This window comes from Loxodonta africana, chromosome 3, assembly GCF_030014295.1.
Source record: "Loxodonta africana isolate mLoxAfr1 chromosome 3, mLoxAfr1.hap2, whole genome shotgun sequence".
Classification (NCBI taxonomy): Eukaryota; Metazoa; Chordata; class Mammalia; order Proboscidea; family Elephantidae; genus Loxodonta; species Loxodonta africana.
In genome coordinates, this window is record NC_087344.1 from 84,703,623 (window position 1) to 84,723,995 (window position 20,373).

Consider the following 20,373-nt stretch of genomic DNA (forward strand, 5'->3'; position numbering starts at 1 on the left):
AGAGTAGCAGGGGCAGGGGTTTGGGGACCATGGTTACAGGGGACATCTAAGTCAATTGACATAATAAAATCTATTAAGAAAGCATTCTGCATCCCATTTTGGAGAGTGGCATCTGGGGTCTTAAATGCTAGTAAGTGGCCATCTAAGATGCATCAATTGGTCTCAACCCACCTGGAGCAAAGGAGAATGAAGAACGCCAAACACACAAGGTAATTATGAGCCCAAGAGACAGGAAGGGCCACATAAACCAGAGACCACATCAGCCCGAGACCAGAACAAGATGTTGCCTGGCTAGAACTGATGACTGTCCTGACAGGAAACACAACAGAGAACCCCTGAGGGAGCAGGAGAGCAGTGGGATGCAGACCTCAAATTCTCATAAAAAGACCAGACTTAATGGTCTGACTGAGACTAGGACCCCAGGGGTCATGGTCCCCAGACCTTCTGTTAGCTCAAGACAAGAACCTTTCACAAATCCAACTCTTCAGACAGGGATTGGACTGGTCTATGGGATAGAAAATGATACTGGTAAGGAGTGAGCTTCTTGGATCAAGCAGACACATGAGACTATGTGGGCAGCTCCTGTCTGGAAAGGAGAGAGGGCAGAGGGGGTGAGAAGCTGGCCTAATGGACACGAAAGCTGAGTGGAGGGAAGGAGTATGCTGTCTCATTAGAGGAGGGGCAACTAGGAGTATATAGCAAAGTGTATTTACGTTTTTGTATGAGAGACTGACTTGGTTTGTAAACTTTCACTTAAAGCACACACACACACAAAAATTACACAATTCCATATAAAAACAAAACCAAACCTGTTGCCATTGATTCTGACTCATAGCAACCCTATAGGACAGAGTAGAACTGCCTCATAGGGTTTCCAAGGAGCAGCTGGTGGATTTGAACCGCCAACCTATTGGTTAGCAGCCAAGTTCTTAATGACTCTGCCACTGGGGCTCCAAGTATTATATACTATATCAATATAGGATGTGACATTCTCAAAATAACAAAGAACAGGTTGTCAGGGTTTAGGGTTGAAGGAAAGGTATGATTTTAAAGGGACAGCACTAGGTTTTTTTTGTGGTGATCGAACAGTTCTGTATCCTGATTGTGGTAGTTAGTTCCATCCATCTACAATAAGTGATAAAATTTCACAGAACTATGTACCAAAAAGTAAATGAATGAGTGCATGTAAAAAGTGGTAAAATCCCAAAGATCTGTAACTTAGCTTCTAGTATTGTAGCAGTGTCAATTTCTTGATTTTGAGAATTTATCTGCCTATGTAAGATGTCGTCAGTATGTGGGGTAAGGGGTACACCTGAACTCTCTGTACTTTATAACTTCCTGTGAGTCTAAAACAGTTTTTTTTACAAAAGTGGGAAAGGACATGCTATAGCAGAGGATAAAGGAAAACAGTCTTGACATTTTTATTAAGTTCTATTAAAAAATACCCAAACATCTGAAATACTCACAAAGCTTGTAAACCACATTCATACCCAAGAATTTTATGGTAGTAACTACTGCTGTGTGTCGAGGATGTTACATTAACATTCGCCCACAAGACGGCAGAAGTTTTACTTCCAGAGTTTAACAAACATGTATCTTAATTCAGAGGAAATACGCTCCTTATATAAAAGATTTTACTAAAAAAAAAACAAAAAAACTTTCCACTTAAACTCAGTAAGGGTTGATTTTGCTAATTTAGTCAGGGTCATGATAACTTTATGTTCTTTTAGGCGATACTGGGTATACACAGAGGTGCAACATGCTGGGAAACAAACTTACTTTTTAAAATGTACAGTATAAAATGGCTATTTAGAGTCTGACGTGGACAGTGTCTGTTTACCAAAATTGTTTTAATAACTGATCTCAGGGTTTTTTTTTTTTTTTTTTAAGATTTTAGTGACTGAACAGCTCTATTGAACAAGGAGAACTCAGCCCTGCCACTAGTCAGGTATCTCATAGACAATCAGGTCACTTGTTCAGCTCTTTGCAGTCAGCTGCTATGAAGGAACAGACTGACCTCCGGAATGATTAAAATTTCCAAAAGCCTCTGGCTTCCCTGAGTTATTTGAGGTGACGCCCTGCCCCTCCTGCCCCCACAGCAGGAGGGCACTGAGTTAAGGTTTAAAATAATTTTGGCAACTGCCTGAGACGTTTTACATCTAAGAATGTGCCTACTGAATTCATACTATTCATCTGCTTTAAAGTTTCAGAAGGTTGCAAACTTTCAGAAAAAATTGGAATGTCCTTTTTATTTTCTTTCTCAGGATGTTGGGTAAACTCTGCTTTACCAGTTCGAAGGTTCACCGCAGCACTTGGTTTAAGGTTCTTTAATAAGAAAGCTGAGTTCTTGTGCAACTGCTGTGTTGCCTTTGGTTGAACAACTTCATTTGTAATATTTCTCAATACTGGCAGATCTGGGTGAGTGCCCACAAATTCAGAGTTACAACAATTGATTATTTCACAGGCATTCCTAGGAGGCTCTTTCAGACAAACAGGTTGTTCAGGTAAGGACGTAAGGTTTTGAGTCAGTAAATTTTCACTCTTGCTATCTGTGTCGTTCGGAGGCTCCTCTTCATCTTCACTATTGTCGCTGCTTTGTATGAGTCCGTATCTCTTCATGTATTTTTTGGTTGCAAATGACATGTTGTTTGGTGAAATTAAACTCAGCCCCAATGTGCTTTTGTCTGTATTAATATGTAAAAGGCTAAAGGATGAGTCGCATTTATTTTGGGTTGATCGAGTGAGAGACAGTTGTGACAGCTGATTTTCATTTAAATATTTCAGAGCTATGGCATTTGCCTCCATGCTCAGATCCACACCGCTGGGGCTTAAACCACTCATGCCAACATTAGCAAATGACATGTAGTTTAATCCAGAGATCACAGCTTCAGGACTGATGCAGGCCAGCACACTGAAAAACACAAAGCAGAAAACCATCATTTATTTACCTCATTTTGAGTACTAAACAGTATTAATCTAATTGTGTTCCATTCTATGGAATAATAAAAGGTTTTCAGTTTTAAGCTTCATGATGCCTTTTATCTGAGTGCTCGAATGATGATCCAGATACATCTTCAAGAGATAAATATAACCTAGATGGTAATCGCTGATTCACAGATTCAATGTGGAACACAAGTTAATTTTCCTAAATTTATACACTAGTCATAGTTTTAAGACCAAACACAAAGTCCCAAATGTAAGAGATATTCTATATTGTTGAGTCATTTAACGTACAACTACTAGCCCAAAACAGCATATGAAATCAGCTAACATTCAATGTAAACTAAAACATAAAAGCAGAAAACACATTTGATGATTTAGGAGTACAAACTTTGGTGAGTAGCTCAGAAAATTAAATTGTTCATAGTGGAAGAATTTTGATTTGCAGTGAATAAAAAACATCAAGCGGTCTCTGGATATGGCTACTATGTATACAGACTAACTTTGCTTTCATTAGATATAATCTTCAACTCACTTTGGCTAGTATTAACTCAACTGGCTTGCCTTTTTCCTTTATATTTATGTATATGATAATAAAACAAACAGAAATCCAAACCAGTTACTATTGATTCCAACTCATGGCAACCCCATGTGTTTCTGAGTATAACTGCACTCCAAAGGGTTTTCAATGGATGCGGTCTTTCTTCTTAGGGACCTCTTGATGGATGTGAACCACCAACCTTTCAGTTAGTAGACACACACTTAACCATTTGTGCCACCCGGGGACTCCAGGCGCAATAGCTGTTTAATTCTTATTGAGGCCTTCCTATGTGCCAGGCACTCTAAGTGCTTTACATGCATCATCTTATGTAATTCTCATCATAACCCTTCTTCATTCAATCTTCCGTATCTAATATTTCAGCCTTATTCTCTGCTCCAACACTGCACGCTGCCCTTCCCCTACTTTTGTTTTCTCCTTAGCGCTTTAGCACTTATCACTATCTAACTTACTCTGTATGTAATTCACAATGACTTATTGTCTGGCTCCCTCGTGAACGTACAAAGGCCAGGATTGTCTGCTCTGCTCACTCCCCGCTGCACTATTCTTGGTGCCTGGAACAGTGCCTGACACATACTAGGCACTCAATAAATATTTACTGAATGGATAAAAGAAGGAGATACTTCTGTTATCTTCATTTTACAGATAAAGTTTTTGAGAAAACTGGGGAATAGAGATTTTAACTAACTTCTCCAAAGTTGAACAGCTAGGCAAGCTGAGACTCAAACTCACGTTGCCTAGAGCTCTATAAATCATTGCTTCACAATACTGTATTCAGAAACTTCTATTTTGTGATCAGTTTTTCTGTTCCTTAAGAAATTAGCATCCTTTGTGCACTACCTGTTGTGGTAAACATTGTATATTCTAGTCAAAACAGAATATGCGATGCCTTTCCGTATCATCCCTTGAAAAAATTCAGCTGTTTCATAATGCCCATTCACTGCCCGCATTCCTACTCCACAAAACCCAAACAATTACCAGATATTTCCATTCTCATAAGAAATTTTAAAGACAGGATTCCCAACCATTAATGCTCCCTGAAACCAGTGATATCACTAAACGATGAGCAGTGCGCTTAATAACGCTGATCTTTATAACTATCTTGGAATTCTCCCTTAACCTTTTGGATACTCAATGCTTTGAAGACTATTTTAATAAGATGGAAGAGATACTACCAGTTTATCTAGACACTATTCTTTTATGATCTATTCATAGTGATACCTTCTAAATACGTAGTCTTTTTCTACTTATCATTTGCTTATTTCCTCAAATCATAAATCATATGCACATCAAATCAGAACACTTGTCCATACTGAAATAATTACAAGTATAACTATAAATAATATTAATATAAAAATTAAAAGCAAATAAAAACTTTTAATTCAAAATGTTAAATGTTTTTAAAAAGTAGGTTTGATTTTAATTATATCTTCTTTTATTGAATGGTTAAAGGATCTATATGCAGTTAATATTTGTTTATAAGATTCTTCACATTCCACTGTCCAACACAGCTATTTTCAACTTGAGGGGGTGTGACCATTATTTTGAAGGTGAAACAAATCAATAATACTGACAGCCAAAGCATAGGAACACCAGGGCAATTAAGATGAAAAGCAAAAGGATGCCATTCCACTAATCAAATCCTAAAACCCTCGAGCACAAATACACTATGTTAGAATCTCATTAGATATGCAGTCACCATAGGAGAACAGGATGACGCAAGAACATGAATAAGAGTGTCACATGCCAACAATTGAGCTCAAAAATTATTCTAACTTAACTTAAAGATGAAAACTAACCTTGACCCACTGTCCCCTTTGAGCCCAGGTTAGTGATCTCCTACATAGCATTTTTCAACTAATAAGTAGAGAACCAGAAAGCAAGGCAAAAAAACAACTAGAGAGATTGTTTAACATATGCCTTGAATTCAAATGTCACTCCAGTTGGGAGCCTGCCTCTAGAGGCTGCTTCCAGACCTCAAATCCACAATTTCTATCTCCCCTACCATTTCTGGGTATTTCTGGGACCCTCTTTCCCTGCCTTCCTGTCGCTAGAATCCAAAGCCCATTGCCTTTGAGTAGATTCTGACTCATAATGACTCTATAGAACAGGGTAGAACTGCCCCATAGGGTTTCCAAGGAGCGCCTGGTGGATTTGAACTGCTGACTTTTTTGGTTAGCAGCCGTAGCACTTAACCACTATGCTACCAGGGTTTCCATTGCTAGAATAGACTCTCTTAATTTCTGCAGTGTCTGGCACAGGAAAGTAGAACGGAAGTTCTTCTCCCCTGCCTCAGCCATTCTTCTGGTGGGAGGGTTGTATTATTTTTGTAATTTGAAAACAACAACAACATATAATTAACAGAAAACACACTAGCTTTTATAATTTCCAGATTCTACCCAGGGCTTCGAACTGGCTCAAACCGGTTCAGTCATAGCCAACGAAGTGAAACTGGTACATATCCGAATTTTCTAAATTTGGGTGGTCCGGAACCATAACCAGAATGAAAAAAATTACGCATCGAAGCCCTGGAACGGGAGACTCAGAAGCATGGTGAACCGTCTCAGGAGCCTGATGTGTGAGACTAGATTATTGCCAGGACTAAGGAGAGTCACACACGTTCAAAGCAGTGCAGTCGGGGCTGCCACCTTTGAGTTGGGGGCCGCTGGTTCCAGCTCTGCGCAGATTTCAACATGCAAGGGATGTGACTGCTCTGCAAAGCACACGCTGCCCTTGTTTTCTAAGAAGCAGATTAAGTTTCTAGCAGAGCTTCAACCTGTAATTCTTCCCGTTCCCAGTTATGGTCCCAGGTCACCCAAATTTTAAAAACTCAGGTCTGTTGCGGGTGTCACCTCCTCAGCCATGACTAACTGGGAAGAACTGGTTTGAAGCCCTGATTCTATCCTTTTTTAAACAAGTATGTGCTGAGGTCATCTTTGATGAAGAAAGATCTGAAGCCAGTTGAAACTGGTAATAAGTTCATGTAACTATAGTCTTCAAAATACATTCCCAGAAAAAGGGATGTTCTTAGATGGCAAAACTATATAATTGTACATCTAGGAGCTGACATAAACCCTTTACTTCCAAGAGGACTTTTTAGATATTGCCAGTAAAAATTCATTTCTCTTTCCTCAAAACTCCCAAAGCATTTTGTTGGCATCTCTACCCAGGAGACATTCCCCAATATCTCTCGAATTACTTACGCATGTATCCCTCTCTCCTTCCAAAATGAAGAATCTAAAGGATACTGATGATTTCTTATTCATCAGGCATATAGCAGGCCCTGAATAAGTGATGAACCAAGTGAATTGAAGGCAAACGAATCTTTTCTTATGAGATTGCTGTAATACATCTAGAATTTATTCATCTTTTAAAATGTTACCTGGCATGATCCACTTTATGTGCGTGTTTCTTCACTTTAGTGGGAGAATCCATTTTTACTCCGAGGCTTCTTAGTTGCTTAAGAGTTGCATTAAGAACACAATCTTTGTCTACCAACCCTGAATCCTGTTTTTTTTTCTTTGTATGGTAAACATTTTGAGTCCTGGTGCATTCATGGCTGATAATTACTGCCTTGGTAGATGGCTTTTCGGTTTCTTTAGAAGAGCTATTTAAAAGGTGGTTAACTTGACCCTAATGAAAATAAAAAGGACACGTGAAGAATCATTATTAACAATCTTAGAAAATAAAAATATAAACAGTTTAACAGAAGAAAGGCTAGGGAAAAGATAATATCAACTTACCGAACTGCACAAAGAATCAAGCATATTTGAAAGTATTACAAGGTTTTTGTAAAAGAAGCCCACACTAATGAATGTTTTCATCAGACTTCAGAGGAAATTCAACGTGTTTGTTCGGAATGCATTCATTTAAAAACAAACAGATTTAAAAAGCATTTGAGTAATACTCTATGTATTTTCAAGGATTTATGTTAAATTCTTTCTAAACAAAAATTTTGAAGCATGCTTTCATTGTAAAAATTGATAATGTTTCAGAGTTATGAATTAGACCTTCATAGTACTTTCAGAATGGGGCTCCTTTCTTTTCTCACCTTCTAAAACCAAGAGTGACCTGTGATACTAGCTCTGCCTTTCTAACATTAAAGCAAATTTCATTCCCTGAGCAATGATAATAATGATCTCTTTGCAGGCATGGATTATGTCCTATTTCTATTATGTCTCACACAGCTGCTTGTACCAGTCTAGGACCCAGCAGGTAAATAAATATGAACACACAGATCCCTATGAAGTATGTTTAATTAGCCTTCACTTACAAACGGAGAAATCAAATGTTCCAACGTCTACAAATTCGATAGGAGTGAAAGCCAGGATCATCCAACCTTTAAATCTCAGTTTACATTCTAACTTTTCCAAGAAGACTATTTCCCTCAACCAGAATGATCCCATTCTATTCTGTGTTCCCTTTGCTTTTAAAAGCACCTCTTGGCCTGCCTTATAATTGTTTATTACTGGTGTCCATGTGTTGTTATCTCTCATAGGTTTTTGAAGACAGAGACTGCCATATTCATTTCTGTATAACCTACTTTACTTAGTCTACTTTCTTAGATTAAGCTAAATATTCAATAAACATCTGCTTACCTGAATTCGAATAACTACGTATTACCATAAATATCCCATTATTTTTCAATTTTCAAACTTATTACAAAATCATCCCACTATTCTTCACTTTTCAAACTTACTACAAAATCTTGCTTGTTTTTTTCTGATACCAAATTTAGTTTGAATTTGACATAATGTCACCCCTTACATTTTAAAAATAAAGTTTTTATTTTTTGGCTAAGTACGCAATAACTGGCACACTTACTATAAAAATTTACAATAAAAAATTATTAAATTTAGTTTATCATAATTTATGAATAGTTAAAATAAATAAATTATATATTGTTAATTAGGCAAAAGTCTTTTTATCTCAAGATCCTAATCCATGTAAATCTAGGAAAGTGCCCTACACTAAATAAACATCTTAAGAAGATGAAATGCTCTACATTTTTTTTTTTTTTTACCAACAAATCCTGGTAAATTTTCTGGTTGTCTGATGCTTGATGAGGCAAGGGTTGCATTACTTGCTCAATTTTGGGTTCCCCTGATGTCAGAGAGTTGTTACTAGCACCCTCTGTTGGTCCGGTCTGTAAGCACATGCTTACACTCTCTGCCAAGAGGGAACTCGGAAAGAACACAGGCACATCTGGTTCTTTTCTCTCAACCGGAGAAGAGCTGTTTGAAAAAAGACATATAATGCAAATGTTAGTTATCAAGGTACCTTTAACATATATTTGAAGTGCAGTAACAATAGAAAAAGGGGGATAAGACTCAAGCAGCATTCTGGGTTGTATTTTCAGCTCTTAATGATGCTATATAAGCATCCCATCTTGATAAGCTGCATATAAACTAGACAGTGATACTATTTTAAGTTATGTTATTTATATTTAGACAGCTTTATTTAAAGGCTGGAAAACATATCTCCTAACCTATTTCCCTCTGAACTTGATACAATAAAAATTTTTACTCAAAATTTTAAAATATTGTTCACTTCAAATTTTAAGACATGGTCAAGATTCCAGTCAAATAAAAGTTCATAAACTGCCATTTGTAATTACGAATACTTGGTGATATTTATTTTCTTCTTTATGCTTTTATGTATTTTCCAAATTTAGAGAATAAATAATATTTTTAAAATAACTACAGAAAGCAGTATTAAAAATATTTTTCTTGCTAGAATAGCTATCTGTGGCTATTGCAGAAAAGAGAAAATGATAAATATTAGTGAAATGTTTATCATGGGCTAGGCACTGCTGTAGCTACACCATCTCACATAAGCCTTACCAGAAAAAACTAGGAGATAAGATATTATATATTATCCCCGTTTAAGAGATGAGGAAAGAGGCACAGAGAGGTGAGAAAACTGTTCAAAGTTATACCAAGTAGGAAGAAAATAAAAGTCAAAGTTAATTTAACACTCAAAGATAACCACTGTTAACATTTTAGAGTATTTCCATCTATATTTTTTTTCTGTAGATATATGTATATTTTATCTGCAAAGCTATACTACACTACTTGTAGTTTTGGAAGCTGCTTTTTAAAACCTAATATATCAAGGGCATCTTCACATTTCATTAAATATTCTTAAAAACAAATATTAATGGTTATATAATACTTCATTTTATGGGTATAATATGATTTTTCTGACAATACCTCTTGTTTAAAATTTAGGTTATTTCTTATTTTTTCCATTGTTTAATTTTAACTTGATATGCAATGCCAAGCAGAGTGCTGGTATATGATAAGCTCAAAATATTAGCTGAAATGAATCTTTATAAAACAGTAGTCAAGACAGAATTCTCAGAAAAGATTAAGAAATTTTACTATATAAGAAGTAAAATTTTTTACATGACCAAAAAAATCATAAACCAAGTCAAAAGAGAACTGACAAACTGGGAGAAAATATTCACAACATACACCGCAGACAAAGAGTTAACACCTCTTATAAAGAACTTAAAAATTAAGGCTCAAAGAACTTAAACCTACAGAAAAATGGTAAAAGATATAAACAGATAATTCACAAAAATATAAAAATGGCCCTTGACATAAAAGTGTTCAAACTTATTCATAATTTTTAAAAGGAAAATTAAAACACTGAGATCATTTATCACCTATCAGACAGGTAAAAAAATAACAAAAAATATGATAATGTATTCTGTTGGAAACAAGTAATCTCATACATTGCTGGTGAGACTGTAAATCGATACAACCCTTCCAGAAGGAAATTTGGCAATACCTAACAAAATTACACAGCACTTAACTTTGGGCTCAGCAATCCCACTTCTAAAATAATTAAAAAATACATATGCACAAGGTAGTTCACCGTAGCACCGCTGCTAATGGCAGAATACTGGAAACAACCTGTTGTTGTTGTTGTTAGGTGCCGTCGAGTCGGTTCCGACTCATAGCGACCCTGTGCACAACAGAACGAAACACTGCCCAGTCCTGAGCCATCCTTATAATCGTCGTTATGCTTAAGCTCATTGTTGCAGCCACTGTGTCAATCCACCTCATTGAGGGTCTTCCTCTTTTCCGCTGACCCGGTACTCTGCCAAGCATGATGTCCTTCTGCAGGGACTGATCCCTCCTGACAACATGTCCAAAGTACGTAAGACGCAGTCTCGCTATCCTTGCCTCTAAGGAATATTCTGGCCCCACTTCTTCCAAGAGGGATTTGTTTGTTCTTTTGGCAGTCCATGGTATGTTCAGTATTCTTCGCCAGCACCACAATTCAAAGGGGTCAACTCTTCTTCCGTCTTCCTTATTCATTGTCCACCTTTCACATGCATATGATGCAGTTGAAATACCATGGCTTGGGTCAGGCGCACCTTAGTCTTCAGGGTGACATCTTTGCTCTTCAACACTTTGAAGAGGTCCTTTGCAGCAGGTTTACCCAATGCAATGCATCTTTTGATTTCTTGACTGCCGCTTCCATGGCTGTTGATTGTGCATCCAAGAAAAATGAAATCCTTGACAACTTTAATCTTTTCTCTGTTTATCATGATGTTGCTCACTGATCCAGCTGTGAGGATTTTTGTTTTCTTTATGTTGAGGTGCAATCCATACTGAAGCCTGTGGTCTTTGATCTTCATTAGTAAGTGCTTCAAGTCCTCTTCACTTTCAGCAAGCAAGGTGGGTCATCTGCATAAATGCAGGTTGTTAATGAGTCTTCCTCCAATCCTGATGCCCTGTTCTTCTTCATATAGTCCAGCTTCTTATATTATTTGTTCAGCATACAGATTAAATAGTTATGGTGAAAGAATACAACCCTGACACACACCTTTCCTGACTTTAAATCAATCAGTATCTCCTTGTTCTGTCCAAACAACTGCCTCTTGATCTATGTAAAGGCTCCTCATGAGCACAATTAAGTGTTCTGGAACTCCCATTCTTCGCAATGTTATCCATAGTTTGTTATGATCCACACAGTCGAATGCCTTTGCATAGTCAATAAAACACAGAGAAACATCCTTCTGGTATTCTCTGCTTGCAGCCAGGATCCATCTGACATCAGCAATGATATCCCTGGTTCCACATCCTCTTCTGAAACCAGCCTGAATTTCTGGCAGTTCCCTGTCGATATACTGTCGCAGCCGTTTTTGAATGATCTTCAGCAAAATTTTGCTTGCGTGTGATATTAATGATATTGTTCTATAATTTCCACATTTGGTTGGATCACCTCTCTTGGGAATAGGCATAAATATGGATCTCTTCCAGTCATTTGGCCAGGAAGCTCTCTTCCATATTTCTTGGCATAGACGAGTGAGCACCTCCAGCGCTGCATCTGTTTGTTGAAACATCTCAATTGATATACCATCAATTCCTGGAGCCTTGTTTTTCGCCAATGCCTTCAGAGCAGCTTGGACTTCTTCCTTTAGTACCATCGGTTCCTGATCATATGCCACCTCTTGAAATCGTTGAATATCGACTAATTCTTTTTGGTATAATGACTCTGTGTATTCCTTCCATCTTCTTTTGATGTTTCCTGCATCATTTAATATTTTCCCCATGGAATCCTTCACTATTGCAACTCAAGGCTTGAATTTTTTCTTCAGCTCTTTCAGCTTGAGAAACGCTGAGCGTGTTCTCCCCTTTTGGTTTTCCATCTCCAGCTCTTTGCACATGTCATTATAATACTTTGTCTTCTCGAGAGACCCTTTGAAATCTTCTGTTCAGTTCTTTTACTTCATCAATTCTTCCTTTTGCTTTAGCTGCTCGATGCTCAAGAGCAAGTTTCAGAGTCTCCTCTGACATCCATCTTGGTCTTTTCTTTCTTTCCTGTCTTTTCAGTGACCTCTTGCTTTCTTCATGGGTGATGTCGTTGATGTCATTCCACAACTCATCCAATCTTTGGTCACCAGTGTTCAATGCGTCAAATCTATTCTTGAGATGGTCTCTAAATTACTGGTGATTGGAATGCAGAAAGTTGGAAACAAAGAAGGATCAGTAGTTGGAGGATATGGCCTTGGTGAGAGAAACAATGCCGGAGATCGAATGATAGAATTTTGCAAGACCAACGACTCCTTCACTGCAAATACCTTCTTTCACCAATATAATTGGCAACTATACACATGGACCTCGCCAGAGGGAACACACAGAAATCAAATAGACTACATCTGTGGGAAGAGACGATGGAAAAGCTCAATATCATCAGTCAGATCAAGGCCAGGGGCTGACTGTGGAACAGACCATCAATTGCTCATATGCAAGTTCAAGCTGAAACTGAAGAAAATCACAGCAAGTCCACGAGAGCCAAAATATGATCTTGAGTATATCCCACCTGAATTTAGAGACCATCTCAAGATTTAGGAAACAGACTAAATGCTCATAAACAGGAGAGTGGTTGAGTAAACTACGGTACAGTTTCACAATGGAGTACTATGCAGCTTAAAGAAAATAAAGACTATCTTCAGGAGCTGGTTTGGAGTGGCTTCCAAGATATACTACGAAATGAAAAGAGCCAATTTAGAAGTGTATCTATAGTATGCTACCCTGCACGTAAGAAAGAAAGGAGTATAAGAAAATACAGGAAGGGTAAGTCAGAACTAAGGAGACTGGTTATCTAAAGAGGGTGGGTGGGAAAGGGGTGGATAGAACGGGCAATAGAGAATGGGGCAGCAGGGATGAGAAGGGAGGGATACATCTCTGAATGTATGTCTTTTTATGAATTCAAGTATTTTAATATATATACAGATACATGCATATAGAAATAAATTCAGATGTGTGCATATGTATGGTTTAGTGTGTGCGCATGCACACACACACATATTTCCTCGCTGCTTGCTGAGAAGGTCTAGAAACACAGATACACTTAGGGCATACCTAGTGCCCAGACTGTGATTTCTAAATATCAATTCTCAATAAAGGGGAGCAGCGCACCTAATTTCTATTGTTGATTCCAGGGCTGGAGCTGGGAAAATACAAGATGAGCCTGGAATATCCCGTGGTGGCAGAAAATTATTATCAGAATGTGCTCAAAAAAGCATGCAGCATGTCCAAAAGGAACAGACAAAAAACCCAAACCCGCTACCATCGAGTTGATTCCGACTTGTAGTGACCCTGTAGGACAGAGTAGAACCGTCCCACAGGGTTCCAAGGCTGCATTTAAGGAAGCAGACGGCCACATCTCGGGGCGGCTGGTGGTTTCAAACCACTGACATTTCAGTTAGCAGCCAAGCACTTAACCACTGCACCACCAGGGCTCCTTAAAGGAAACAGAAGCCAATCTGAAAGAGTTCCCAATGGCCAAAACGAAAACAATTTGAGCAACAAATTGGTACGGAATTATAAATCATAGGATAAAATACATATCCAGGAGTCCATATTGATATAAATTTAAAGATGAATGAATTAAAAAAATAATCAGAGAGAAGGAAGAATCCCAATTTATAAATGTGAAAGGAATAAGGAAAATATAAAATTACCATTAGGCAAATACCTATTAATATAAGTGCTGCAGGCAAGATCCATAGCCTTAGGAGCTTTAGGAGATGATATTTATAGAGTGTCCAAGCATCTCTCTCAAGGAATTTATTAGCTACTAAGGGAAAATCCGTCTCGCGTCTGTCAGTTTGTGTACTCTGGGGGCTTGCGTGTTGCTCTGATGCTGGCAGCTGTGCCACCGGTATTTGAAATACCTCAGGGTCACCCGTGGTGGACAAGTTTCAGCTGAGCTTCCAGACTAAGACAGGCTAGAAAATTACTTATACTGAACAGAATTTTAAATAATCCAAACATGTGCAAAGCACTTTGTTTTTTAGGAAGGTCCATGACAGTGAGTTCGCTTTATTCTGTCTCTAGCTAAATGATAACACTACTTAGGTACTATGGTGTAAGTAGTTTCTTTTTTGCCTTGTCACTTATAAATACAATGTGCCAGGCACTATTTTAAGTACTTTACATATATGAACTCATTAAATCCTCACAACAATCCTATGAGGGAGGTACTTTTATCATCCCCATTTTATAGATGAGAAAACCGAGTCACCAAGAGGTTATGAGACCTGCCTGTGGTCACACTGCTATGACTCAAATTCAGACAGTCTAGAACTCTAGTCCATGCTTTTAATCACTCTGCTATATTGCATCTTCAAGGATTTAAAAATATCTGTCTTGGTGTCTAACTTAGCAAGCAAAAATAAAAACTGAAAAATACAGAACCAAAACGTTAAAGGTCTCCAATCTCAAAAAATTAAAGATTAAAAAAGAAAAACAACTTTAAAAGATGATTCTACAATTGCAAGTATTAGGAGATATGTCCAAAGCATGGCTTCTAAAGAAAAATAAGGATCATTTAAAAATTCTCTATAAATACCACTTACCACTACTGTCCACTGGGAAAAAGCAATCAATAACCAATTAAACCGCAAGGCAAATAAATTCATCCGTCACAGACTGCTTTAACATCAGAAAGACTGATACAGGCTGCAAAACATCCAGGAACTGGGAACCCATGGAGCAAGGTGCCGTCCATGAATACTTAACAAAGGGAACCACATCACCAATCAGATCAGATGTTTGGGAAGGAACAAGAGATACACCAGAAGTACCATGGGTGATGCTGCAGTATTATTTAATTCGAGTCAATACGTTACGCTGAACGAAGGTTAGATGTGCATCTAGTCATGTACTGGAATCAACAGAGTTGATTAATTGCTCTGAAAAAGCAATTAACTACATTCTATCAATTAACTCAAACATGCTTTCTGAGGTTAAAAATTACTACAGATCTGAGATCTTTAAAGTTCTGACTGAAAAACTACTTAAGGGTAGAAAATTTATAATTCAAGAAAGTAATCCGCAGTTAACAGAATTAAGGAGGATAAATAAGTATAAACATGGATCATCCCTCTTTGTCCTCATTTTCCGTAATTATTTCAAATAAAATATGGACCTTGGTGTTTGCCCCAAACTGCCCCGCATACCAGTGAACATTTATGAAGTATTTAACATGGGAAACCAGACACCAAAGTCAAGTTCTAAAAATGCAGAAATATCATCCCTATCCTCTAAGAAACTCAATCTAGTGCAAGAGACATGTACACAAAAGATCTTTTCAGTACACTGTAGTATACGCTATGGGTACTTAATTGAATTACAGGATTAATGTCACACTATATCGAAACAAGAGGATGTTTCTTAGAGGGGCATGTTTATTGCTCTAATCTGTACTGTAATCAGAGTAATTTTAAATGTAAAATATTATTACAGGGCTTATAACACAAATAGTAATCCACTGCCTACCCAATGCCACCCTACCACCAAGCTCACTTATTTTAACTGTTTCATGTATTACCTGTGGTGTTTTATACCTACATTATTCCTCTACCTTCAAAATTTATTCTACATCTGAACCCTTCCACCACTTCACCACAAGTCCAAGACACTTTCATCTCACTTACTTGTTAATCTACTAACCAGTTTCCCTACTTCCACTCTCAGCTTCCTTCAGTTCCTTCTTAAAAAACACTGTTGTTGTGTTGTTGTTGGGTGCATGTGAGAGAGTAGGCTGTTATCTTTATGGGAGGAGATCACCAGTCTTTCTCCCAGGGAGCCACTGGGTAGGTTCAAACTGCCAACCTTCCAGTTAGCATTCAAGCGCTTAATCATTGTGCCACAGGGTTCCTTAGAAAAAATTAGAATACTCTTTAAACAGTGAAAATCAGATCATAACAGCCCATTGTCTAAAATCCTCTACTGGCTTTAATGAACATCAAACAAAAAAAAAACCAAACCTGTTGCTGTCAAGTTGATTCTGACCCATGGCAACACCATAGGACAGAGTAGAACTGCCCCACAGGTTTCTAAGGCTGTAGTCTTTATGGAAGCAGACTGCCACATCTTTCTCCTGGGGAGTGGCTGGTGGTTTTGAACTACTGGCCTTTCAGTTAGCAGCTGAGTGCTTAACCACTGCCACTACGGCTCCTCTTAATGAACACAGTATAAAGTAAAAACTCTTTTCCATGTCCTACAAAGCCCTATATAATTTGTCTCCTGCTTATATCTCTGACCTCCTTTCCCTATGCTCTCCTGCTCAGTTCATTATGTCCAAGCTACACTGGCTTTTTCGCTTGTTCCTGGAACTGTTAAGCTCACACATATCTTGTGGCCTTTACACTTGCCATTACCACCACCTTGAACACTCCTGCCCCAGATCTTCTCATAGCTGACTCTTTCTCCATCACACAGGTCACTGCTAAAATATCACCACCTTAAAGCAGGCTTCCTTCACCATCCTACTTAATATACACATGCATCTGCTTCCTGTGGTACCATCCCAGTTACACTGTACTCGATTATTATGGTCTATTTTCTTAGAGCAGTTATCATTATAAGAAAAAAATATATATATACATAGCTTATATGGTTACTGTTTGTCTCTTCAACCCATGTAAGTTAGCAGCTTTGTCTAACTTACTACATGATCTCTAGCACCCAGTTCTATAGCAACACATACCAGAAGCTCAAAGAATATTTGTTGAATTTGTTTCTAAATATGCTGATGATCTGAATTATTTGGGAATCTTATTTTTTTTTTTTAAGGGGAAATTTTTTAATGAAAATTTTCAAACACAAGAGTAAATAGTTTAATAAATCACCATATATCCAATCAGTTCCAACACTGCCAACCGACAGCCAATCTTGTTTCAACTATAAAAAAAAAAAAACAAACAAAAAAAACTAGTCGCTAGTTATGTCATCTCATCTCTCATTTGAAGCAAATCCCAGATAACTATCATTTCATATATAAATATTCAAGTAGTATCTCTCAAAAATAAAGATCTTTTATATATAATTGCAGTATGAGGTATCTTTAAAAATTTCAAAATTCGGGGTCCCAGACCTCTCTGGGACTTAATGTGTCAGAATCTCCAGGGTGAGGCACATATTTCTGAAGTATGCTCAGATGTTTCTGATTCAGCCAGACTATTACACATCCAATGACTGACATTTAGGGCTGATTCTAAAAGGCTCAGAACTCTCAGTTACAGAGGAATCACATCGGGCAAAGGTGCCAATGAAAATACCATTTAAAAGACATAGTTTCTGAGTTAAAAGACCAGAAGGGTTTTTAGAATTTAAAAAGAAAAAAGGACTAGGTGAAATATTGAATCAGAGTCCTTACTTGGATACAGAAAGTCGCTGATTAAATTCTCCTTCCACAGCAATGTTGCTCTCTTCAAAACTGGGAATATCAACTGCTTTTAATGAAGACGCACTACCTGGAAGACTTGTGACTTCATTACTAATATCAACAGAAAAATTCATGTCCTCACTGGAAATTTTGGTATCACTTTGCTTCAGCTGAGATTCGGGCTCTTGATCATCACCTGCTGCATTCCAGAACAAGCTTGCACCTGCCGGTTAAATGATTTAACAGATTCTGAAATAAACATTCCACTATTAAAAATAATTCTCTGACAAACCTTTAAGTTAAGACTAGCTACATTGTTTTAATGCAGTTACCTAGAACTGTTTACCGATTTTATTTCCTCAGAAGTGCCACCAAGAGGTAGGTGAAGGGTGGAAAGATAGAAAGCTGAGGGAGTGAAGGGAAAGTGGTCTTTCTGGGCTTTTGCCCAACCACCCCAGCCTCTTCAAGAGGAGGGGCTTTCAAATGACCTGTTTTACATATTAAAGTTCTGAATACAATTTGGGGTGGGAGACGGGGTGTTGAAAACTGCTGTTCTGGATACTGGAAGAAAATATATAAGGACAAATCCCCTGGCTCTCTGATTTGATCCCTAAATACAATATTTATGGGACTATTAAGATGCATCAGACTTGTGTAATATCAGCAAGTATTTAAAGTACCTGGTGCTTTTGGTAATAATAAAGAGTTAAGAACACTGAATATCTGAACTCTCTGACATTATATCATTTATCAAATGTTTTCCAAACTTTATGGACCACTTTCATAACATCTGCAGAGCTATGTATATATATTATTATTTGCTTACTATTTTTCTTTACATCAGTTCACTTAATTTTTACTTAGCCTTATCCTCAAAGCAATAATACCTGTAAAAGCATAGACTCGATGCGTTAGCGCTAGTAATATTTTTCCAGTACAAAGAATAATGTATCTATAAAATATTCATCTGTGTACTGCCCCAAATCACCTTTCTACCATGAGTGATATGAATGCCACAATTCAGGAAAACATTGTTTTGTATATAGTGGTTTAAGGAAATGGTTAAAACCAAAAAGTGAAGCCAAGTATTTGACGGTCCACTTAGGTGATTTTATGAAAATAAACAATAAATGAATAAAGCATTTTTTAATTGTGCATGCATTAAACATTTTTTAAAACTTAAGCAAAAACAGGGACAATTTTGAAAGCCCTTCCTAAATACTGCTACACTTCCTGGACACATATCAATACACACCTCTAGAAAATTAAGTACCTTGTAGAATAAATGTGCTTCTAAAAGCCACTTAGTTCAAAAGACTATTAATAATCCATTTTTCTGCATACGTATAACTCTGAATATGAATCTTTGAAGTCTAAAAATGTTTGAAAACTTGTTTCCAATAATTTTCCAAAAATCCGTTCAAACACATGAATGACTTCATTCAATTATTATTTATTCGGCACCTATTACGTATTATTATTATTATTTTTTTTATTACGTATGTATCAGGCATTATGCTAGCACTGAGATACACTGGTGAATAAGTCAGTGTCCCAGATCTCCAAAAGCTTAGTCTAGTGGCAGTCACAGATAATAAACAATCACAATATAGTAAAAACAGAATTTTACAAGGACATAAGGAGGAAACTGACCCTCCTGGGTATATTTACTTAGCTTACAATACCTACATCTCCCTTACTAGCATCCCTCCATGACCCACCCACCCAGACCACACAACTTTTTCTGGGGAATCGCCACCCCCTGCAATCCAGCAGCTATGTCCCTATTATGTGATTCTAAACTACGCTCCACCAAAAAAAAAAAAAACACCCAAACCTGTTGCCGTCGATTCTGACTCATACTGACCCTATAGAACAGAGTAGAACTGCCCCACAGGGTTTCCAAGGAGCGCCTAGTAGATTCGAACTGCTGACCTTTTGGTTAGCAGCCATAGCTCTCAACTACCACACCACCAGGGTTGATTCTAGGCCCCCCTTTATCACTGAACCAGGAATTAAAGCCTAATTCAAACTAGGCTATTCAGGTTCTCTGGAATTTGAAACTGAGGCTGAGGGACAGTAAGCTAGTTTGTACATATGGCTAGAGCTGTGATATATAAACTTTAGTGTTCTGGGTCATGGGAAGCAGTGAAAGCAGGACTGCCGACAGCATTGAGTAAGAGTCATGCAGAATAGCAGGAGAGTCCTTGTGCTGTTCCAGTTTCCAGTTCTAGTCTTTTCTGATGTCCAGCTCCATGTTTGGCCTTGACTTTGGTGAAATATCCCCATATACTTCTAGTAAATTCCTCTTCCTTAAGTTAGTTCAGCCTAAGAATCTTAATCGTATTGAGTAGTACCTGAATTTGATGTACAAACGTACACGTGGCTGTTGCTACCCTCACTCCTTATTCCCCTCTACCCAGACGATTTAGATAATGTATGAGTTCAGAAAAAGAATATAGAAATCTGCCTTTCTTTTCTATTCTTCCTCTTAAATTTTTATTCTTCAGCCCCAAATCTTCACGTTATCTCCATTAAGTCTATGTCTTCAATTCCACTCCACTCCTATACTTCTGACATTTGAGTTATCTCCATTCACATTTCCAAAAGGAACTCTCAGTCTCAACAAGAATTCAGACTGAACTTATCTTCTCTCTTTTGCTTCTCTAACTTGCCTCCTT

The 20,373-nt window shown here is 37.6% G+C and overlaps 1 protein-coding gene across 3 annotated transcripts in view; it reads right to left on the reverse strand.

Annotated features, from left to right (window-relative positions):
- Window positions 1-374: 374 nt before the first annotated feature.
- The window catches only part of STIL (STIL centriolar assembly protein), a 73,725-nt gene continuing 53,726 nt past the window's right edge, over window positions 375-20,373 (reverse strand). The window contains exons 10-13 of one of the 3 annotated variants that reach the window (XM_010591305.3): window positions 17,684-17,915; window positions 8,523-8,733; window positions 6,882-7,132; window positions 375-2,911 (exon numbers count right to left, since the gene is read on the reverse strand). In XM_010591305.3, coding sequence (XP_010589607.1) covers window positions 2,122-2,911; window positions 6,882-7,132; window positions 8,523-8,733; window positions 17,684-17,915 — 1,484 coding nt within the window. In that variant the 3' untranslated portion in view covers window positions 375-2,121. The remainder of the gene's footprint in view (window positions 2,912-6,881; window positions 7,133-8,522; window positions 8,734-17,683; window positions 17,916-20,373) is intronic. The other 2 variants (XM_010591304.3, XM_003411095.4) reach the window with 2 other exon arrangements.